Source organism: Euprymna scolopes, chromosome 35 (genome assembly GCF_053919585.1).
Source record: "Euprymna scolopes isolate OS-2025 chromosome 35, ASM5391958v1, whole genome shotgun sequence".
In the NCBI taxonomy this organism is placed as follows: Eukaryota; Metazoa; Mollusca; class Cephalopoda; order Sepiida; family Sepiolidae; genus Euprymna; species Euprymna scolopes.
The window spans coordinates 38055515-38080880 of record NC_136516.1 but is presented as its reverse complement, the minus strand read 5'-3'; the positions used below and the strand labels follow the sequence as shown (position 1 = coordinate 38080880).

The following is a 25366-nucleotide window of genomic DNA, read 5'->3' as shown; positions in this document are numbered from 1 at the left end:
ACTCCCCAAAGCCCGCAAGCTGGGGCCTCACCACTGGATATAGTTTAAGGTCATATCCAGGACCGTGTATGTAGGGGAAAAAAAAAGTTTTGGTAGGTAGGTAGGCTTGAACCCGAAGCTTTGAGCCGAAGGTGGAAAAAAAGTGATATCCTGATAACTTACCACAATGCTACGGGGAGAGCGGAAATCAGATTAGTTGAAATAAAACGATTAAAAAGTTACGTGAGGTCAAACATCATGCCATAGTAGGGGAATGAAATCACGCACTTAACTTTGGCTGCAAGCCAGTTTCTGCATATTTCTTTGTTTCCCCACAAGATGTTGGGGAAAACCAGCTCCCCATAAAAAGGGGAGTGTCCAAATGAATAGCAATTGTCTGATATGACGGGTTTTCATTGCATTGATCAAATCTCATTGCTTTCTGGACGTCCCTGGCATTGGTGCCAGGAAGATGCATTTGCTCTGTGTTCAGTTTCACCTTTTTATACGGTAAAGCCAAAAACCACGTGGAGACCAGGAAACACTGCGAAAATAGCGTGTAAAAATTGGAAGTCAATTTTTCTGAAAGCTGCTCAAAGACCTTATGACAATGATTATAATGATGATGATTACAATGATAAGGAGACTTTGATGGTATGGTCATATTGAAAGAATGAGTGAGAGTTCTTTAGTCAGTAGATGTAGAACAGTTGAGGTAGCAAGGTCAGTTCACAGTAGAAGACCAATGTAAACATGGGAGAAAGTGAGGAGAGTGAAGTTGAGAAAAGAGGGATAAATAAAGACCTGGCCAAAGATAGGTTAGTTTGGAAGTCAGTTTTTTGAAGCTGCTCAAACCATGCCACTATGTAAAACAGACGTTATGATTATGATGATAATTATAATAATAATGATGATAGCGATGATGATGATGACGAAGAAGAAAAATGATTTGTTGCAATTTTACCTGGATTGTGGGAAAATTATAACCGTGAACTGTTCACACTGTTATTATTGAGTACATTCAAGGAGACTAGAAAGTAAACCTTAGGTTAACTTTCACCAACCTCATACCTCTCATTTGCCTTATTTCATCCTTTAATCCTCACATTCCATGAGCAACATTTCTGACAAAAGGGGAATAATTGCTGTTTTCTGTGTCAGAATCTATTCCATCTAACATTTATCGTTGGAAAATTTTTGATACCTTGAAGTACAGGGCTTTACATTGCGAGTGAAACAGTCGCACTTGCGAGTAATTTTTCAAAATGGCGACTAGAAATAATGAAACGCTTATCTTTTGGCGATTGTATTTCTTTCACTGACAATCTTCCATAGCTGACTACTGAGTGAAAAATATCTTTTCAACTTTTTTTTTTTAATAAAATGAACAAAGTTTAATTATTTAAACAATAAAAGTTTAATAGAACAATATACTCATTTTTTTAACGAAGGCTGTTTAAAAAAAATTTCTGAAGAACTTAGAATGTTTATACCTTCAAGTATCAACATACAATTTGTTGTATATTTAGAATTACACTTATTTAAAAAAAAAGCACAGAAAACTCTTTATGATGTACATAGTCATCACAGAACGAAGATGTCATATTCCAAAAATCATGTGGGTTTGGCTAGTAACTTTTCTATTTGGCAAGTAGACGAAAGTATTTAGTTGTCAAAGATCAACTAAAAATAAATTTGTCCATAGAGCGCTGAAGTAGTATTTTTTTTTTTTTACTGTTTACCTCCTTACATTAAGTGGCTTCATTGGAGCGATTGCCATTAAAAAGAAAAAAAAAAAAAAACTTTATTTGTTGTCCAAGAAACTGAGCTTTCAAACGATACCAATTTTGTCAGTGTTGGTCACGTGTGTATTTAGATTCGGCATAACAGGTGGGAAAAATGAGATTTAAAAATGCAGAAGTTGCAGGGGGTAGAAAATGTCCGCAAAGAAAATGCTTTTTCAAAGAATTCTTTGAGCGATGCGTGTCAAAAAGTCTGACTGACAAATGCAAACAATAATAAAGCTTTGATGCCATTTGGCCAATCGGCAAGGAACATTTGTTGCCAAAATATGCCATTACTGTCACGGTATGTGCAAAGAATCCAGCAATTAAGTAGAAAAAAGAAAAAAAAAAACGTTTTTTTGGCACGGATCTTTGTCATACACATCCTGTTATTCAGTTTCACGGCAAAATAAATATGGTATCTCGTCTCTTGGATTTGTTATTGGTAATTCAAATAACATGAAAGAAAGAAATATCTTTAACTAATGGAGATTTTGGTATCTGTCTGTCTGAAGCTGAAACTATGCTTACAACAACAAGGCTTCCTTCAATCCTGACAGACTGGATACCCACTGCAAGGGTGCCTGCACGTTAATTTTTTGTGGCAAGAGTTGGGCAATCTCCAACCACATCAGAGGCGGTAAAGATAATAATTAACTTTAAAAAAAAAAAAAATAAATAAATAAAAAATAAAATAAATAAATAAATAAAATAAAATAAATAAAATAAATAAAAAAATAAAATAAATAAAAAAATAAAATAAATAAAAAAATAAAATAAATAAAAAAAAAAATAAATAAAAAAAAAAATAAATAAAAAAAAAAAAAAAAAAAATAAAATAAAATAAATAAAATAAATAAAAAAATAAAATAAATAAAAAAATAAAATAAATAAAAAAATAAAATAAATAAAAAAATAAAATAAATAAAAAAATAAAATAAATAAAAAAATAAAATAAATGAAAAAATAAAATAAATGAAAAAATAAAATAAATGAAAAAATAAAATAAATGAAAAAATAAAATAAATGAAAAAATAAAATAAATGAAAAAAAAATAAAATAAATAAAAAAATAAAATAAATAAATAAATAAAATAAATAAAAAAATAAAAAAATAAATAAATAAAAAAAATAAAATAAATAAATGAATAAAATAAATAAATGAATAAAATAAATAAATGAATAAAATAAATAAATGAATAAAATAAATAAATGAATAAAATAAATAAATGAATAAAATAAATAAATGAATAAAATAAATAAATGAATAAAATAAATAAATGAATAAAATAAATAAATGAATAAAATAAATAAATGAATAAAATAAATAAATGAATAAAATAAATAAATAAATAAAATAAATAAATAAAATAAATAAATAAATAAAATAAATAAATAAATAAAATAAATAAATAAAATAAATAAATAAATAAAATAAATAAATGAATAAAATAAATAAATGAATAAAATAAATAAATGAATAAAATAAATAAATGAATAAAATAAATAAATGAATAAAATAAATAAATGAATAAAATAAATAAATGAATAAAATAAATAAATGAATAAAATAAATAAATGAATAAAATAAATAAATGAATAAAATAAATAAATGAATAAAATAAATAAATAAATAAAATAAATAAATGAATAAAATAAATAAAAAAATAAAATAAATAAAAAAATAAAATAAATAAAAAAATAAAATAAATAAAAAAATTAAAAAAATAAAAAAATAAAAAAAATAAAATAAATAAAAAAATAAAATAAATAAAAAAATAAAATAAATAAAAAAATAAAATAAATAAAAAAATAAAATAAATAAAAAAATAAAATAAATAAAAAAATAAAATAAATAAAAAAATAAAATAAATAAAATAAATAAAAAAATAAAATAAATAAAAAAATAAAATAAATAAAAAAATAAAATAAATAAAAAAATAAAATAAATAAAAAAATAAAATAAATAAAAAAATAAAATAAATAAAAAAATAAAATAAATAAAAAAGAAAGGATCTAATATCCTAATAAATAAATTAAAAAAAAAAAAAAAAATGGATCTAATATCCTAAGACACGATGCAAATATTCTTCAAATTTTTTCGGATTTACGCAATCATACCCATTTATGTGTATTTTCCAGTGATGGAACGATTCCAATATTTTTCCTGATTCTGCTACAATTACCGATTACGATTCTTTATAAATCTTTAAATAGGCTTTTTTCAGTTGTGTACAGACTATGAATACCCACTGTAAGCGTGCCTACACATTAAATTTTTGTAGCAAGAGCTGCGCAATCTCCAACCCACACGTCTCCTGAGTCAACATTGTTGAACACCAGTGGCAAGTGTAGGTTCAGAACGACTGGAAACAATGCCGAGATAAGCGGAAAGCACATACAGCGTCTAGAATTCCCAAACGGTCACCCATCTGGCACTAGCCCGGCTCAACGTTGCTTAACTTTGGTGATCTGACGAGAGTATGCTACCTCTGTCCTGTTTCTTTGGTATAACAACTACAGTACACTCAGATAAAACGAGAGTATGCTACCTCTGTCCATTATATAAAGGGTTCCATTCGAAATTTCGTGCAGATTTCTGAGTTTGGCAGAAAGATTCCTCAGTGAAAATTGGCTAGTCAGAATCAAAGTTTGATTTCTCAGCTTAAATGCTATTTAGGACAAAATTTTATCCAGAAAGCGAAATTACAATTCATGTTTTGTTCCTCTATTTTTGCAGGTGTATATTATGGTTGTATGGAATTTCGAATTATACATGCTCCCAGTGACATTACTGCTTATATTTATGAAAAACTTAATCATCGCAATGGTCATGGACAAGTTTGTCAAAGAGCCCGCAACAGAGGTAAGTAAACAAAACATCCGATGACCTCCATGTACCAATTTTTTTTTTACCCCTTAGCAGCTCTTTTTTCCAGATGAAATCAATTAAAAAGTTTCCCACATGTCTGAATACCCTATATACTAATTTTCAAGTCTGTAGATCGAAAATTTGTTGAGTATATAGGTTAAGAATCGTCCTCACACGAACACACATTTTTTACTTTTATGGATATATTTTTATTTATTTGTCTGATAGAGTACTCTACCTGTAAATAGAGATCTTATGCATTTTTATAAAATACTAGACTGCCCGTGACCCGTTGGGTCAGTATGTTATATTAGCTATGGAATTCATGTATGAGCGTGACACTTGTGACGTAAAGAAAATAGTTTTTTTGTTTTTTTTTACATAACAGAAACATTTCTATGAAAGTATATTAAAATGAAAAAAGAATATAGATAGATTTCTATGAGTCGTTCTGTTTATTATAATTGATTATTTTTGAAAAAAAAAAAAAAAAAAATTTACAGTTACTGAATTATAAGTGGTTGGCCATACTTAGAGGTAAATGTGCACTGAACAGATACCATGATACTTATTATAGTTAGATTCAAATTTTGATATATCTGCTTTTTTTAATTTTTTTTTTTTACATCGTTCATTTCTGTATTACGTTTAAGTTATTTTAAACCCCACTCTTCCCATGTTAAATAATAATTTCGAAATAATAACGTTAATATTTCAGTGTCCCAATTGTTCTTTTGTCTTTTTTTTTTCGCATTTAAATTATCCAAATGAACAATTGTTAATACTGCTGCTTTTTTTTTTTTTTTTTTTTTTTTTACATCGTTCTTTTCTGTATTACGTTTAAGTTATTTTAAACTCCACTCTTCCCATGTTAAATAATAATTTTGAAATAATAACCTTAATATTTCAGTGCGCAGGTCGTGCGCTCATGCACAACCGGATATCGGAAAGTGGGTTACATACATCGCTACAAGGTCATTTAAGTTTTATAATTATATAGATAATCACGCACATAATTGTTATTTATTTATGCAAACATTATTGGCTACATATGTGTATACATGTTTCAGTTGCGGTTTCTCCCCCCCCCCCTTTTTGCTCTCCTTTCTTTATTTTCCAATTATTTCAACAATTGATACATTAGAAAATACATCATTGCAGCCAAACATTTATTGGGGTTTCTATTTAATTCCAAATCCACAGATGCTAATCAACGCCGATCGCACTTAATTATTTTGTTTTCTTTTGATAGGATTATGTTGATGATGATGATGAAGAGGACGAAGAAGACAAAGAAAAAGTAAGCCCCTTTTGATTTCTATCCTTTTTTTCTTGTTGTACATGACAGGGTGCCCTTTATTATTCCCGATATTCAAAAATGAACTTCTTGATAAAATTTGTGTTTTAGATATATTTACTAATGACACCACGCTCTATAATAGACATAGAGGTAAAACGAATGTACACCTATCCAAATCAATTTTAGAAACCCTATAAAAACGACCTTTACTTGGTAGTGGAATGAGACTGTAAGTGGAAGTTAACATTTAATTCTACTAAGACCAAGCAACAACTACAAGGAAAAACCTTCTCAACCACTGATTGACGAATAATACTCTATCCGAGAGCACATCTATTAAACTACACAGCCTAACATTAATTGGAACAAATATATTGAGGACGATGCCAAGACTGCTGCAAAGAAGATGGGCTCCATATACCATGTGAGAAAATTACTCACATCTTTACAAAGTCACAATTCATCCGTGCATAGAGTATTGTTGGTGCATCTGCCACTAGTTTTTCACTCTTAAACAGAGCCCAAAAAGAGTCTAAAATCTAATAGGTCCTGCATTATCGGCTAAGTTCCAGCTCCTGTCTCATCGCTGTAATGTTGCATGCTTATGTCAGTTTTACAAGTACTCTGATGAACTCTCACCATCTCTGCCCCTTCGATGTACATACTCCTGACTAACCTGACAAACAGCAAAATCCCATCCTTTAACTGTTGAGGCATCTAGATGCCAAAAAGCCTTCTACTCTAATATAGTTTCTTCCCTTGGATAGCAAGACATTGTAATTCCCTTCCTGTTTTCTGCTTCCCTTACTACTAACTTAAAGAAGTTTAAATGTAATGTGAAGAGACATCTTGCTGCTCAGCTAATTAGTTTAGTTTCTATATGTTAAGTTGATGACTTATTAATTTATTTATTGCACCATCCTAAAATCTTTGTATGAAATTTAACGTTCTCGTGCCACACTTACATTTCACTCAACATATTCCTTTGTTTTTTTTTTTAAACGTTATTTTAATCAGGTTTTAGGTGTGATAATATGAATTTATTTCTATGAAGACAGCTTTGTATAACATCTAACTTTTTGTTTAAAATTTCCTCTTTAGAATTCACTATGTGGTATGTCTGAAGTATATATATATTATAGCTGTTAAAAAAGGAAGACTGAGCTTTTTTTTGTATCCATGATAAAAAGAGGAACGGAGAGGAAACATTTAATGACAGTTGAAAAATAAAATAAATAAATAAGGAGGTAGAGTCAGCTGATCAGGTTTCGCTCTCACTTTTCAAAGCCGAATCGAGGTTTTTTTTGTTTTTTTTTGTATAAGGAAACGGATTCAAACGAGGGAACTAAAATAAATCATCATGATAATTAATATACAATGGAGAGGAAACGCCTTGGAGACTAATTACATCCAGACTAGCCTCTAAGGCATTTCCTCTCCATTGTATAATTATCATAACGATATATTTATTTTAGTCGTTCCCCCATTTGAATTTGTTTCCCTATTAACAAAAACAAAAAATAAACTCAATTCAGCTTTGAAAAGTGAGGGTGAAACCCAGTCAGCAGACTATCCCCTGTATTTAATTTTTTTTTCCAACCCCCATTAAATGTTTTCACTCCGTCCTTTTTTTTACGATGGATACAAAAAAAAAAAACTCAGTCTTCCTTTAACAGTTTTGTACCCCTGAAAAAAAAAAAAAAAAAAAAAAAAAAAAATGAAATATATATATATATGTAAGGGTTGTATCGATTGGTTTCCTAACCCTAACCCCTGAAAAAAAAAAAAAAAGAAAAATGAAATTTTTTACATATATATATATATATATATATATATATATATATATATATATATATATAAAATGGTTGTATCGATTGGTTTGCTAGATGTAAAACTAATGAAACTCACGTGATTATTAAAGAGTGCTCAAGGCAGGACAGAGCTGGTATATAATTTGTTTATTATACAAACATTATTGGTTACATATGTGCATACATGTTTCAGTGGAGTCCTAATTCAAGGAGACCACCTCATTATGTTATGTAATGAATGGCTGGAACCATCATACATAACTGAAAAGAAAAAACTTTAATAAAAGATTTAAAAGAGTGGGCATCGAATAATCGATTGTCTACCTGTTGAAAAGAGGAAGGGCTTACGTCATAAACAGAGAAATCGGACGACGATTTTTTTGTTTACAAAACAAATAAACGTAACATTCCTCGTAAGCTCTGGAATTACAGATATTGGCATGAGTGGATAATTCACGTGTCGCTGTGTGAAGACAAAATTGAATGATTTTTTGAGGTCAAAACGTGACTTAAGAACACATGTATCAACCGATTGACATAACGCGTGGATAGAAAAAACAAAGCGACAAAATGCCAATAAAAACGGTGAATCAGCAGGAGATAGATAGAGCAGAGAGAGAGAGAAACACGGCATGTGTTGTTGAAGACCGTATTGTCGAAGCGTCATTTTTTCCCTCCTCAGAGCACTGTGAGAGAAACTGCTAACTGTGAACTTCAGAACCACCAAAAGAAAAAAAGACGATTTGTTTTAAATTGTAACTATATTGTAAAATATAATTTTATACAAAAACAAACACAATTGTGACTTACGTCTTTTAATGCATATTTTTAAGTTACAGCTGATCGTTCTAAGTCGTCAACCGCTTTTTCAGGTTCAACGTTGTTATGACATTTTGGACAATTGACGAGAGGCAAGATAAGGAAAAAGTGCCAGTCTAAGGTGAGATAACTCACTAGTCTTAACTCGTTGTCATCACAACCGCCTAGTAAACAAGTGAACCTACGGACGATCGACGTAACTACAACTGCTATGTACCATTGTCAGGGAGTCCTACGCACTATTACGATTTCCCAACCTGGGAGCCACACCATAATACAACATAGTATTAATTGGTGCCTTGATGACCAGTTCACTCCGCAAGAGTGATAAGTAAGAACTTTTTACCAAAAACAAACTAAACAAAAAGAACTCTTACACTAAAAGAACTTGGTTACCACATACACAACAACAAAGAAGAAGAAAAAAAAACACAACGTGAATCAATCGACGAAGAGAAACGCAAACGCAGAAGCAAGAAAAAGAAGAAGAAAGAACACTGGACCTGAGGAAAAGCAAAGGTTAGTTGATTTTTTCAATATTTTTCTAAACCTCGGCTCTTAAAAAAAAAAAAGTTTTGTTTAAAAAAAAAAAAAAAAAAAAAAAAAAAAAGTTAATATATATTTCTTTTCTTTCTTCTTTCTTTCTTGTATAATTTTGAAAATAATAGTAAAAGATGGAACAGCAGTTTTTCACAGATTTCGCTCAGATCCTAGGGGCTGAACTACACAATGTAGGGAAGGCCATTTCGAACTCTCTGAGGGGGGAGGCGTTGTTATCAAAAATAAAACCATTAGACACTAGACGATCGCAGGAATACAGAAGATGGCTAAATGATATAGATAAATACACTAGAATAGTTAGCCAAACAGAGGAAGAAAAATGCCAATTAGCGTTAATTACGACGGCTGGCCAAATAGGACAGTTTGTTTCAGGACTACTAGCCAACAATGAGAGTGTGGCATGGGTAGACTTGAAGCGAGCTCTAGATAATTATTTTGGAGTCCAGGCAGATCCTACCAAGTTTGTTAGGGAGTTAGCAAATATTAAGCAGGGTAGAAGCGAAACTGTGCAGGACTACATGCAGAGGTTAGTGCACTTGGCTATAGGTTCGTATGGTAGTCTAGATACGAACAATGAAGTAATAAAAAGCCAAGTGATAGGTTTCTTCATCGAGGGGCTATATGACAGACAAGTCAAAATCGCTGTCATGAGGGAAGAACCATCGGACCTCAAGGTAGCCTATGAAAAGGCCCTAATCGAGGATCGGTGGCAAAACCGCATAAGAGGCAATGACCAAGAAGAACCTATGGAAATAAATTATAGTGGGCGCCAGAGGAATATAGAAGCGATAAGGAAAAAAAGATTCCCAGAGCCAGATAGGGGGCAGAGGAATTATAGAGGATTTAATAGGGGACCCGGCTTCAAGGCAAGAGAAACAGAGCGCCCTTGGCCGGAGATTAAGTGTTACAATTGCGGCAGAAAAGGCCATATAGCCAGGAACTGCACCTTCCCTAAGTCGGGAAACGAGCAGACCCCACTCGCAAGACGCCCAGCGAGAGGAAGAGGGGTGAACAGTCAAAGATCATAGGACATATGGGCGCCGCTAATTGCATCCCTATTAAGATAGAGAAAAATAAGTTTAGGGCTTTAGTAGATACTGGCGCCGAAATTTCTGTAATAAAAAGTACTGTATTAGAAAGTCTCAGAGAGAAGCCTGAGATAAAGAAAATAGAGATGAATTTAAGGACTGCAAACGGGTCACCTCTCATAGTGCAAGGAGTGGCGCGTTTACAAATTAAAGTAGGAAGCCAGTACATTCGACATGATTTTGTAGTGACGAAAAACCTTAAAAGGAACGTCATATTGGGCCGAGACTGGCTCAAGCAAAATAGTGTTAGAATGTACTTTGATTTAGGAGCAATCCGATTAGGCAGCGAGTACATAGCGCTGCAAGAGGAGGCTTATATTTCGAGTATAGTTAGATTAAGGCACAATGTCACCCTGAAACCGCAGCATTTACATGCGTGCACAGCTCGTGCCGAAATGAGAAATGGTCAGGGTTTAGATTACGAAGTAGTGCAGATAGATAAAGGCTTCCTAAGTGATCTAAGTGGTGTATCCGTAGCGAACACGGTAGTTAAAATTAAAGGTAGGAAAAGTTTTCCTTTGCTAATTATGAATAACACGAACCAGACAGTAAAATTAAAGAAAGGTTACAAGATAGGTAGATGTAGAAGAACAGAAGTAGTAATGGCAATATCAAAGCCAAATAAACAAAAGAAGTCGGGAAACAAAAGTAACCTCAACGGCATAAAAGTGCCGGAAGAAATGAGGAAAGTTTTAAATAAAGTCCTGCAACGAAATACTGATTTATTCGTCACAGAGGATAGATATTTAGGCCGGACTGACACAGTAGAGATGAGGATCGATACAGGAAAAAACGATCCCATAAAGAAAAACCCGTATAGAACACCTCTCAAACAACGAGAAGAAGTTAATGTAGCACTAGAGGAAATGCTACAGGCAGGGGTGATAGAAAGGTCAAACAGTCCGTGGAGTTTCCCGATAGTTTTGGTAAAAAAGAAAGACGGAACAAAGAGGTTCTGTGTAGATTTTAGGGCCCTGAATAAGATAACAAAGAAGTATGCCCGAGCGCTACCAGTAATTGATGATATACTGGCCTCGCTTGGGTCAGCAAAATATTTCTCAAAGTTGGACTTGAAATCAGGGTATTGGCAGGTAAAGTTGAACGAAAAAGATAAAGAGAAAACTGCGTTCACCTGTCATAGAGGACTGTTCCAATTTAATGTAATGCCATTCGGACTTGCTAACGCTCCGGGAGTGTTTCAGGAGCTAATGTCCGTAGTGTTACAGGGACAGGAAGAATTCGCCGTGCCTTATTTGGATGATATTTTGATATTCTCCAAAACAAAGGAGGAACATGTTAGGCATATAGAAAAGGTGTTAGGTAGTTTACGTAGGCATAATTTAAGGTTAAAGGCGGCGAAGTGTGAGTTTTTCGGCAAGGAAGTGCAATATCTGGGATTCCGAGTAAGTGAGAAAGGTATCCAGCCGGAGGGGGACAAGGTTAAAGCAATTCAGGCAATTGCGACCCCAACCACTGTGAAGCAGGTTAGATCCTTTATAGGCATGACATCCTATTACAGGCGATTTATCAAGGATTTTTCTGTAATCGCCGAACCGTTAATTCGGTTAACTAGGAAGCATGCACGTTTCTGTTGGGACGATGCGTGTCAGTCTGCTTTTAATCGATTGAAATCGAAGCTTGCAGAGATGGTGATGCTGGCATACCCGGACACTAACAAAGGATACAGGTTATACACGGATGCCTCCGATTATGCGATCGGAGCAACCTTGTCTCAAATGGTCTACGACCCGGAGGAGGGTCGGGAGATAGAGAAACCCATTTATTTTCTATCTCATAAGTTGTCTGATACCCAGACTAGATGGTCAACAATAGAGAAAGAAGCATATGCGATTCACTATGCCTTAAACAAGTTGAATCACTACTTGCATAGTGCTACGTTCACCATCTACACGGATCACAGACCATTGGAGTACTTGCTGAAATCTCCGATACAGAATAGGAAGATACAGACGTGGGCATTAAGTATGGCTGGCTATGATTGCACCATACAGTACCTAAAAGGAAAAGATAACGTCTGTGCGGATCTCTTATCCCGTGCGGTAAATGCGAGTCGGGATGAAGACGATCCTCCAGTAGAAATAGATGATAGGAATTACACGGTGAGTGCGATAAACTCGAATCGTTTTGAACCAAGAGAGTTTGTATCGCATAAGGATGACGAAGGCTCACCGGTAGTAAGCGAGCGTCCTACACTATCAGGTTTGGATATGTGTAAAGAACAAGACGCCGATAGTCAGATCGTCGAATTAAAGAAACGGATGAGGAGCGGTAAAACGTCCAAGATGGAAGAAAAAAAGTACATCATAATGGACGATATCGTATATTATTTATCGACACCCGACGACGATCCTGTAATTAGATTATATATTCCGTCACAATTGAGGATGAAGGTATTGAAACAATACCATGATGAGAATGGTCATATGGGTGTGGAGAAAACGTTCCACTCCATTAAACAGAAGTATTTCTGGCCTGGTTTGTTCAAGAAGGTAAACGAACACATAGGGAAGTGCGTCCCATGCCAGACCAGAAATTTGAGGAAGCAACAACCTCAAATGCAGGAGACCGACATGCCTTCTTTTCCTTTTGCTAAGATTGCATTGGATATTTCCGGACCCTATCCGAGGACTTTGTCAGGCAATCAATACATAGTCACGTTCATCGACATGTATAGTGGTTGGCCTGAGGCTTTCGCTGTACCTAATAAAAAGGCAGAGACAGTGGTGCATCTCTTAATTGAGGAAATATTTCCCAGATTTGGTGCACCATTGCAGTTACTTACGGATAACGGACCGGAGAACGTCAATGGGATCATGAAAAGGGCTTTAGAAGAGCTTAATGTTGATCACGTGACCACCTCATTTTACCACCCGCAAAGTAACGGGAAAATAGAAAGATTTCATAGGACGATGCATGACGTACTAGCAAAGAAAATAGGGGACAATGACCGTTCATGGGACATGTACTTGAACCAGATGCTGGCTGCTGTAAGGTTTCATGTCAGCGAAACAACAAAGTACTCCCCCTATTATTTGCTCTATAATAGAGACGTTGTCTTGCCGTTAGACAACATACTGAGGCCGCGTAGAATTTACTACGGGGAAGAGGATCATGAGATCGCTCTGCAGGACATGCATCGGACCTTTACATTAGTCAGGAACAATGTAAAGAGAGCTAGGAAGAAAATGATAGATAGGGCCAACGAGAAAACAAAAGCAGTCGATTTTCAAGTTGGCGACTTAGTTTATTATAAAAATAATAGAAAAAAGGGAAAGCTAGACGTAAGATGGTCTCCATATTACGTAATAATAGAAAAGACGGGGCCAGTCTCGTATAGAATTAGAAGTCAACTGACGGGGGCAGTAACAAAAGCCCATGGGGAACACCTTCGGAAAGCAGAACTGGAGGAATGGGATATCCCCAACAAGCAAGAGGGCTGTAGAAAAACAACCCTGTCAGCACCGGTAGAGGATAGTAGTTCAGATCAAGAATCCTCTAGTGGGGAGGAAGAAAATTATCCCCAACAGAGCAATCGCCATCAACGAGAATCCCCAAGTCAGGAAAACAGGGTCCCGTTGATGGAACGGAAAATAATCACGCGTAGCATGACGGCTGAAAGGGCTAAAGAAGTTGATGAAATATCGAAGGAAGATATATATAACTTAGTGCCCAGGTCGTGCAGAGTTGATTATGATAGTAGGGATCAGCCAACCGTAGCTAGGGCTTGCACGGGGGTTGGGAACTCAGGTTATAATCGAACTGCGGGTCGGGAGCGCGGAACAGGATGTTTGGATTGGTTAAGAAAATTACTCTGTTGATGTTAGGCAACATCCTTATCATAGGGAGTTCGGAGTTGCCACCAATATTTAGGATCCTGGCGTTCTGGTCGAAATTTTTGTACTATATGCTGCCCACATTTTAAACAAGTCATTAAAATGTAAGACTCGTATTTAGTTAATTAGTCATATTAATTAAAGAGCCGAGGTAGTGGAGAATATTGGACAAATCGACCACTTCGGTAAAATTGGTAAATTTGCAGCGTATATTTTGCTGTTAAGTGCGGCCGATGCACTTATACCGAAAAAGACCTTATGCTTTTCTTGTTGATGTTTATTTTTATTTTATTTTTTTTTTTTTCTAAGTTAAACGGAAAAAAAAAATACAGTAAAAGAGATGAAAAAAAATTGTGACATTAAAAAAAAACATTATTGGAAATGTCGATGGACCGATAGACGATTAAAAAAAAAAAAAAAAAAAAAAAAAAATGGTTAATGGAGGGGTGTTATGTAATGAATGGCTGGAACCATCATACATAACTGAAAAGAAAAAACTTTAATAAAAGATTTAAAAGAGTGGGCATCGAATAATCGATTGTCTACCTGTTGAAAAGAGGAAGGGCTTACGTCATAAACAGAGAAATCGGACGACGATTTTTTTGTTTACAAAACAAATAAACGTAACATTCCTCGTAAGCTCTGGAATTACAGATATTGGCATGAGTGGATAATTCACGTGTCGCTGTGTGAAGACAAAATTGAATGATTTTTTGAGGTCAAAACGTGACTTAAGAACACATGTATCAACCGATTGACATAACGCGTGGATAGAAAAAACAAAGCGACAAAATGCCAATAAAAACGGTGAATCAGCAGGAGATAGATAGAGCAGAGAGAGAGAGAAACACGGCATGTGTTGTTGAAGACCGTATTGTCGAAGCGTCATTTTTTCCCTCCTCAGAGCACTGTGAGAGAAACTGCTAACTGTGAACTTCAGAACCACCAAAAGAAAAAAAGACGATTTGTTTTAAATTGTAACTATATTGTAAAATATAATTTTATACAAAAACAAACACAATTGTGACTTACGTCTTTTAATGCATATTTTTAAGTTACAGCTGATCGTTCTAAGTCGTCAACCGCTTTTTCAGGTTCAACGTTGTTATGACATTTTGGACAATTGACGAGAGGCAAGATAAGGAAAAAGTGCCAGTCTAAGGTGAGATAACTCACTAGTCTTAACTCGTTGTCATCACAACCGCCTAGTAAACAAGTGAACCTACGGACGATCGACGTAACTACAACTGCTATGTACCATTGTCAGGGAGTCCTACGCACTATTACGATTTCCCAACCTGGGAGCCACACCATAATACAACAATTAGACCAATAAAAAAGAGTGATATTTTTTTATCTAATAAGGTGTTCTCTTTGAATTAGGATTCAACTGAAACATGTATGCACATATGTACCCAATAATGTTTGTATAATAATAGACTAATATATATCTACACATACACACACATAAGAAACATTCCAAAAATAATACCTCCTACATTTTATTCCAAATAGATCAGAGGAGGATTGCAAATTACATTGTTATGATGACTGAACTTATGCATTCATGACCTGAAAGTTTCATCTCCCTGTTGAAGATATTGATGGTGTGAGACTCTAAAACACTCTCCCCTGTCATGGACGTGCGTCAAAAGCAAAAGTGTGTCATTGAATTCCTCTATGCAGAAAAAACTGAACTGATCAACATTTATCGGCGCCTGCTAAATTTTTATGGAGCTGGTGCAGTTGATGCCAGCATAGGAGATGGGCTCGTCAGTTTTAGAGAGGCGACGGAGATGTGAGTGACAAAGCGCATTCCGGATTTTTACGATTGAGGCATCAAAAAGGGGCTGGCAAAAATGCATGGAGAATGCTGGTGACTATGTAGAAAACTAAATTCTGAAGCACAAAAAACTTGCTCATTTGGATGGTACCACTCGCGTCTTTGTGGCTCTTCAATGTTTTAGTTTCCGAGTTAAAAAATAGGCCTTTCTTTTGGAATAATCTCTCGTTTATATATATATTGAGTGTCGCTCGCAGTGAGGATTGAACCTTCAACCTCCAGAAGAGTGTAATTTACAATTGAATTTTATCAAGTACTTTATCCACTATGCCACGAGCCCCTGTGAGTTGGACAAGATAGCCCTGAAGAAAGGTAGAGGTTACAGACTGAAACATTGTGCAAAAGACACTCAAGATGAGAACAGTAGTTCGAAGAATCAAAATAATACGAATTCATATTCTATGTTTCTACTTATAATGGAAATTTCTATTTCTTAGACTTACTTTACCCTTATGTGGAAAACACCTGTTGAAACATGATTTTTACAATATTCTTAAAAGGCCCCCCTCCCTCCCCTTACATGGACATTCTTGTTTGTTTATGAGACTCTTATTTTATTTGGAATTACTTAATATCTATAATTTTCTAACAATCTACCGCTTTCTTTCCTCCTTTGAACAACAGCCCAAGGTAAGAAATCTTAACTGGTTGACGAGTTTGTTTTTTTGTTTTTGTTTTATTTTTATAAACTAAAATATTTTTATTAACTTTATTCAAAATCCTATCCCCTGCTTAAAAAAAAGAAAAAAAAAAGCCATTAGTCACGTGCTCTCGTGTAATGAATGAATGCGTGAATGTCGGATTGACATGAAATTCTTAAAGATAAACTAAAATGACCGAAAAATGGGCTGAAATGACTTAAATAAATAAAAAGTAAATGACTTACAATGACTTTAATGAACTTAAGGATGAATTGAATGACCTTAAGAATGACTTGAATGCTTAAAAAATAACTGGAATCCTTCAAAAACAACTTGAATGGCTTTGAGACTGACTGGTTGTAAAGTGGTGATCATTTTACATTAAATTAATACAGAAAAGTGATCCCTCACTTCATATCACAATAAGTACAGCATGTAGTAAGAACAGATACTACACTTTGGTCTTGGCCAAAAGGCCAAGAAAAGCTTAAAAAGCTAAGAACAGCATCTATTAACAACAGACCTTTGATCTTAACCAAAAAGACCAAGCACGCAAGTGTTACGGACAAACTGACCGACTGACTTATAGAGTCACTTGCACGCGACTAAAAAAACAAAAACTTTATTCAAAATCCTATCCCGCCCCCTTTTTATTTATTTTGGTTTGTTGTTTTTTGTTTGGAATTTTTTCTTATTCTTATGTAAGAAACGCATTCTTGTAAAGAGGGTTTTGGTATATGTTTTTTTTTTTTTTCCGCTTGATTCAACGAGATTCTATATTAAAACCGAGTGTGTTTTATAATAGACAATAAACTGAAAAACTGCTCAAGAAACAAAAATGATAGCAAATAAATATTACCAAAGGCAAGATAAGTTACTCATTTACGTACCTGGATAAGTTTTTGGTGGTTCAGCTTATTTTAAAGCGTTTAGTAAGTTTCAAACGCAAGTAGTGCCGAACGCTTAAGTTAGCGCAACATAGATGGCGAACATGAGGCTTCCACCCTGGCATCTCGAGAATCGCCCACAACTTAAAAATAAATAAAAAATAATGGCAGCAATTATTTTAAAGCGTTTCTATTTATTGGATGGATTCCATCCAATAAAGAGAAACGCTTTAAAATAATTTAAAACACCAAAAACCTATCCAGATAGGTAGAAGAGTAATTTATCTTGCCTTTGGTAACATTTATTTGTTATATAGTTGTCCTTGACCACTTTTTTGGTTTGTTGTAAAACATGCTCCCAACCTGATTCAACGTGAAACTGAAAACCAAGTGTTTTATTGTTATTTTTTATAAACTAAAATGTTTTTATTAACTTTATTCAGAATCCTATCCCATGCTTATAATTTTTTTGGTTTTGATTTTATTTTATTTTTCTAGTTTCTGCTTCCCTTACTACTAACTTAAAGAAGTTTAAATGTAATGTGAAGAGACATCTTGCTGCTCAGCTAATTAGTTTAGTAATTGTTTGTAAAAAAAAAAAAAAAAAAAAAAAAAAAAAAAGGTATTTGCATAAAGAGGGTTTGGTTTGTGTTTTTTTTTTGTGTGTGTGTGTGTGTGTGTGTATTATTCATTTTAATTTCTTTGAACATGGGAAAAATTTTGTATGTTTTTACAGCAACTGTTTCGTTATGTAGACTCAGCATGTCAATACCGAATTTATTTATTGTAGACTCTTCAGAAAACAAGAATTTATTTACTTCAGTTGGTTAGTTGGTTGGTTTTGTTTTACGGCATATCAACCCTTTTCAGGTTATTTAATGCCGAATCCAGTGATTGAAAAAATTTTTTAATAGAATATATATCTTTTTCTCCAGTCAGTTTCTATTTAAGCCATAATTGGGACCCTAACAGGTACTACCACTCTGGATCAGAGTGAACTTGGGAGCAATGGCAATTAAAGGGTGGCTCTACACTCCCCAAAGCCTGCAACCTGGGGCCTCACCATCGGATATAGTTTAAGGTCATATCCAGGACCATTTACTTCAAAAAGGGGAAAAAATATGCATGTAATCATTCAAACATGGTAGTATTTGTTTGACTCTATGGTTAAGTGGCAGATTTAGTCATTTAGAACTGCTTTAAAGCTTCATCTCTCACACATTTTCTGGTGCTACCAGATCAGGCTGCCTATTGGCTTCCTGAGACGAAATGCACCTACATCGATTTCTGTTTTTGTTTTCTATTCTCTTTTGTAAAACTTAATTATGTTCTACAAAAACAAAATAAAAACAACAGCCCCCTCCCCTTCCCCCCTCCTTTTTTCCTTCCCTACTTCCCGGTTGACCCTGTCGGCAGGGCATTAGAATACGCCGACTGTCCCCCCTGCAGAGGGTAAAAGTCCCTCAACGGGGCTACCTGTTGGCCGTGGGTGGCAACCCGTGATGCCTAGGAAAAGGATCCTGGTGGCTGAGCAACCGATGCCTAGGGAAAATAAAGGTTTCTGTAGCAACACTCTACTTTGGCCTTGTACTAGGCTAGACGGGCGGTTGGAGAGGCCCGATCCAACCAATCGGCTAGTCATGTCAAGCCCTAACACTTACACTGAAAATGTCAATTATAACATCTAAATAAAATTTAAAAATAAATAAAAAAAAAAACTTAATCCAAACATAATACATTTCATTACTACAAACATAGACAAACCAGTTAAGTGTTAGAAGGCGATGGCAAGAGCCAATCAATTGATGAGACAAAAACCACACAACTGCTCCCTAACTAACGTTTCTATCAAACTGGGAAAGAAGAAACTAAAGGAGGAAACAGGAAATGATGGAACAAACTCAATCAATTGAGTATATCTCTTTTATATCCCTGGGATGAAAGGGCGAATGGGTTTCCCCCCTAACATCTCCCAATTTCGGGCTCCGAGGAGGGTGGGGAGCAAGAGAGATGAAAATCTAAACAAACTTCTATGGATATAATAAACCCAAACAAAAAACCCAGAAATCAAAAAAATACAACAAAATCGAAAAGAACCCACTCTGACGTAACCAGCTCAGACAGTGAACAAGAATATAACTATGAAATAATTGATAAAGAAAAATATCCAAGATTCATAGTAATCGAAACCTTAGAAGGAAAAAAGATCAGCGATCTATCTCCATTCTTAATTGAAAAAATTCTGTCTCAAAATAGCAACCCAAAAACTACCAAAAAAAAAAAATGAAAAATGGCAATCGACTTGTCACAGTCGACAACTATAAAGACGCAAAAAACATCTTAGAGATGGAAAAATTCCATATCTATAAATGCAAAAGTTATGCTCATGAAAGATTAAACACATCGAAAGGTGTTATAAAAAGCCATGAATTAACCTTGGCTACAGCAGAAGAAATAGAAAATGCCCTAAGAAAACAGGGAGTAATTGATCACGTCCGAATAAACATAAAAAGGAATGGTCAAACCATACCTACAAAAACCTACGTACTAACTTTCAATACACCAAAAATTCCCAAAGAAATAAAAATCGGATACACAATAGAAAAAGTAGAACAATATATACCAGCCCCTCTGAGATGTTATAAGTGTCATAAATATGGACATAGCAGAGAAGCATGCAAAGGACAGAAAGTATGTGGAAAATGTGGCTTAAAAGAACCTAACCATACTGAAAGTGAATGCCCAAACGAAACAAAATGCCCAAACTGCCAAGAAAAACACCCAGCATACTCTAAAATATGCAAAATCTACACAAAAGAAAAAGAAATAGCCGAAATAAAATACAAACAAAACGTGCCCTTTCCTGAAGCAAGGAAAATAGCAAGCTCTCGAGAAAAAATAAACACTTACGCAGACATTACAAAAACTTCAAACCAAACAAACCAAACAACCCAAAACCAAGACCTACTTAAACTAATCTCTGAACTCAAAAATCTAATTGAAACTTTAAAAACTAACCAAAACGAAAACAAGAAACAAATACCAGTATCTTCTAAAACTCAACCAAATGATCTAAAACAAGTCCCAAAGAGCAAAAAAGAACCCGAACAGCAAAAACCACAAAGAAACCGTGAAAGATCCAAATCACGTACAAGGACAAAAGCAGAAGATAAAAACACAATATCTGGAAAGATGGAAACAGAACGGGAAAACACAAATCCTCTTTCCAAAAAACCAAAGCAAATAAAAAACAGAGACAATATTAATCGAAAATGAAAACAAATTTGAATTGATTGAACTGACCAGGAAGAGAAAATGGAGACTGAGGAACCAAGCAGTTCAAGTAAACACAAAACAAAAACCACTCAAAACACAACAAATCAATAGAATAATAGATATAAAAACCTAAACAAAAACCAAACAGAAAAAAAAAATAAATAAACGAACTTACTTATCGAAATGAATAAAAACATCATACAGTGGAACTGCAGAGGCATAAAACCAAACTACGAAGAAATCAAACATATAATAGCACAATATGACCCCAGCATAATCGGCCTACAGGAAACTCTTCTAAAAGAAACGGACACCATCAACTTCAAAGGATACCACATCTACAATCAAACAAACAGATCACAAGCAGATAATCGACCCACAGGTGGCACTTCAATTATAATAAAAAAACAGATACCACATATAAAATTACAACTCCAAACAAACCTACAAACAATAGCAATTAAAGTTACACTTCACCGACCAATAACCATTTGTTCAATATACATTCCACCTAAACATAAACTAAACAAAACCGAAATTGAAGATCTGATAACACAACTCCCCATACCTTTTATATTAATGGGGGACTTCAACGCCCATAACAAAATGTGGGGAAGTGAGAATATTAACCAAAATGGGAAAATCATTGAATCATTACTGGAATCACCCGAAGTAACTATATTTAACGACAAAACACACACATACCTTCACCCAGGCACAGGAACGACATCAGCTATCGACCTAACACTATGCTCCCCCACAATATTTATGGACTTCCAATGGGAGGTACATAACGACCAGTGCGGCAGCGATCACTTCCCAATTTTTCTCAAAACCCAAGGACCTACAACAGAAGAATCAAAACCAAAATGGCAAATTTATAAAGCTAACTGGACTGAATTTAGCAAACTTTGCACAAATCTAATTAATCAAGAAATAGTTAACAAACCAGATCCTATGTTAGCTTTCACCAATACACTAAACGAAATAGCAATCAAGACAATCCCAAAATCTTCCACCAAACCACACCCAAAATCAACGCCATGGTTCACAATAGAATGTAAGCAAGCAATAACCAATAGGAAAAAAATGCTAAAACACTTCAAACAACATCCTACAAAACCCAACCTTCAAAAATACCTGCAAGCACGAGCAAAAGCACGCTATATTATAAAAAAAAAGCAAAAAAGAAACCTGGCAAAACTATATTTCCAAATTGAACAACAACACGCCATCAAAAAAAACATGGGAAATAATAAGAAAAATAACTGGAAAAAAACTTGGAACACCAATAAATAATATAAGTACACCAAATGGTAGACAAACTATAGACAAAAAAGAAATAGCAAACATAATCGCAAATGAATTCAGCCAAAACTCATCATCCAACCACTACTCCCCCAAATTCCAAAAATACAAAAACAACGCAGAAAGAGAAAAACTCAATTTCACATCCAATAACAAAGAATACTATAACACCTCTTTCACTATAACAGAACTAAAAAATGCAATTCATAAAAGTAAAGATACAGCTACCGGTCCAGACAACATCCACTATCAATTTCTAAAACACATGCCAGACACATCTCTCAACATTCTCTTACAGATGATTAACAAAATATGGTGGACTAACAACTTTCCAAAACACTGGCTCGACTCCAATATCATCCCAATTCCTAAAGCAGGAAAAGATCACTCCAACCCTACCAATTATCGTCCTATCGCCTTAACAAGCTGTATATGCAAAACAACAGAAAGGATGGTCAATACAAGACTAATGTGGCATTTAGAAAAATATAACCTCATTTCTACACACCAAAGTGGATTTAGACAAAATCAAGGTACTAATGACCAACTTATTCGGCTAGAAACATATATTCGTAACGGTCTAATAAGAAACCACCACGTGGTCTCAATCTTTTTTGATATCGGAAAGGGGTATGACACCACGTGGAGATATGGAATCTTGAAAGATATTCATAACATGGGAATCAGAGGAAACCTAGCAAAATTTATCCAAGAATTCCTATCCCACAGAACATTTAAAGTATGCTTAGGAAATACAACATCAGATCAACACACACAAGAAACAGGGGTACCACAGGGTAGCGTACTATCTGCCACCCTTTTTCTAATTAAAATCAACGGTATAATCGAAAATGTTAACATGGGATTCGAAAAAACACTATTTGTTGATGATTTCTCAATAACTTGCTCATCACCAAGTATGCCAACTATTGAAAGACAAATGCAACATTGCCTTAACAAAATAGATCTTTGGGTTAACCAAAATGGATTTAAAATGTCCAAAAGCAAAACCACATGTATCCACTTTTGTAGGAAACGAAAATACCACCTTGACCCACAGCTCAAACTAGATGGACAATTAATACCAGTAGTACAACACACCAAATTTCTAGGGATCATTTTAGACAACAAACTAAACTTCAACGAGCACATTAACAAATTAAAACAAAAATGCTTAAAAGCAATAAATATCTTAAAAATAGTATCAAAACTAGATTGGGGAGCAGATCAAGCTACAATGCTCAAAATATATCGCTCACATATCAGATCCAAACTGGATTATGGTTGTGCCATATACAGCTCTACTTACAAATCCTACAAAAACAAACTACTAACAATACAGAATCAAAGTTTAAGACTTAGCCTGGGAGCCTACCGAACTTCTCCAATGGAAAGCCTTCATGTAGAAGCCCAAGAACTACCCCTGCACTTAAGATGGAAAAAACTAGCGTTACAATACGCAACAAAACTACAAACCAACCCCGAAAACCCAACATACAAAACTACCTTCAACTTACAATGTACAAACTCTTATTCAAGGAAACCAAAAAGTATACCCTCCTTTGGACACAGAATTAAAGAAATAATACATCAAATCAATGAAAACCCCGACAATATAATTACTCAGAAAACAAACGACAGACCCCCATGGACATTACACAAACCAGAAACCGACATAACACTTACTACTTACAAGAAAAACATTACAAATAGTATAACAAACAGAAGCAACTTTGGAGAACTAAGAGAAAAATATGCAGAATACAAAGAAATATACACCGATGGGTCTAAAACTATAAACGGAACAAGTGCACAGATGGACAAAATCAATATCAAATAAGACTGCCCAACGAGGCTTCAATATATACAGCCGAACTGCAGGCCATCAAAATAGCTCTCAAACACATCAAAGACATCAACGAACAAAAAGCCATAATATATACAGACTCGCTATCCTGTATCATGGCCCTTGAAGTAAAATCTAAACACCCTTTTATCACAGAAATTATACAAGAATACAATGAAATAACCGAAAAAAACAATAAAAAAATTATAATAGCCTGGATACCAAGTCATGTCGGCATTCCAGGAAATGAAAAAGCAGACAAACTGGCTAAAGAAGCCACAAACCACCAAATGGAAAAAATTAAAATACCACACACAGACCTAAAAAGAAAAATCAACGAATATATAGAAAACATGTGGCAAGAGGAATGGAACAAATGCACTGCAAACAAATTGCATGAACATCAACCAATAATTAAAAACGAAAAACAAAAAATTTTTAAAGGAAGAAGAGAAGAAATTGTACTAAACCGAATAAGAATCGGACATACAAAATTAACTCATTCCTACCTAATCAAAGCGGAGGAAACACCAAATTGCACACTCTGCAACCAACAACTAACAATTTAACATCTACTGACAGAATGTAGAAAACACAAACACACTCAGAAGAAATATTTTAAAACAACAAACATTAGAAAAATGTTCCAAGAAGTGGAACCCCAACAAATCATAAACTATTTAAAAGAAACAAATGTATTCAAACTCCTATGAAGTAAACAAGTAAAATTCAGTTTAGAAAAACAAATCTCTTACAACTAAAACAATTTTTCAGAAAACCTAAAACATCTTGCTTCAAAAGATAAACTTTTTCAAGAAACTTAAAATTTTTTTACAAGAAACTGAAAATCTATTATATCAACAAAACTTTTTTGGCATTAAATGACTCTTAGAGTTTGAAATGCCGTTAAACAAATACACTCACTCACTCACACATTTTTCATCGAATTTTAAACAATTATTTCAGTTTATCGATCACCTTCTGAGCTATGATGTGAAAAAAAAATAATTCTTTTTTCAATTTTCGTTCAGTAAAACAAAAGTTATGATGAATTTACTGGTGTTTTTTTTTTTTTTTTCCATTTCGTTCCATCTAGAGAGCATCCCCACTTAGAGACCGGCCCGCAGGAGCTCAGGTTCCTTTACAAACCAAAGTGGAACGGGCAGTCTATCAACTAGACGGGGTTGGGAGGGCCCTACTAATCACTACTGGAATTTTTTTTTTTTTCTTCCCCCACCCTCGACACAAATGAATTATTGTATTACCTTTATTGTTATCTTTATTGTTTTTTTACGCGCTAATAAAAAACGTTTTAAAAATTGGGTGCTAAGTAGGGTGTCCCCAAGTACAAAAGGGCGAATGCGGTATTATGGTGAAAGAAGATTCTAACTAAGAGAAACTTTTGTTTAGTTCTAGAGTGACAAGGATGACCAACGACCCCCATTTTCCCCCCCTTTTGAGTTGGCCTTGTGCCTAAGTTTTTTGTTCATGTTCATTT

At 34.3% G+C, this 25366-nt stretch overlaps 1 protein-coding gene and 1 pseudogene across 21 annotated transcripts in view; one reads left to right on the top strand and one right to left on the bottom strand.

Annotated features, from left to right (window-relative positions):
* Positions 1–25366, top strand: part of LOC145259826 (multiple C2 and transmembrane domain-containing protein 1-like) — a 992069-nt gene that overhangs the window by 956321 nt on the left and 10382 nt on the right. For all 21 annotated transcript variants that reach the window (XM_080117638.1, XM_080117631.1, XM_080117630.1 and 18 more), the window contains 2 exons: positions 4503–4628; positions 5887–5934. In XM_080117638.1, coding sequence (XP_079973764.1) covers positions 4503–4628; positions 5887–5934 — 174 coding nt within the window. The remainder of the gene's footprint in view (positions 1–4502; positions 4629–5886; positions 5935–25366) is intronic.
* On the bottom strand, positions 16914–17039 carry LOC145260052 (U2 spliceosomal RNA; annotated as a pseudogene).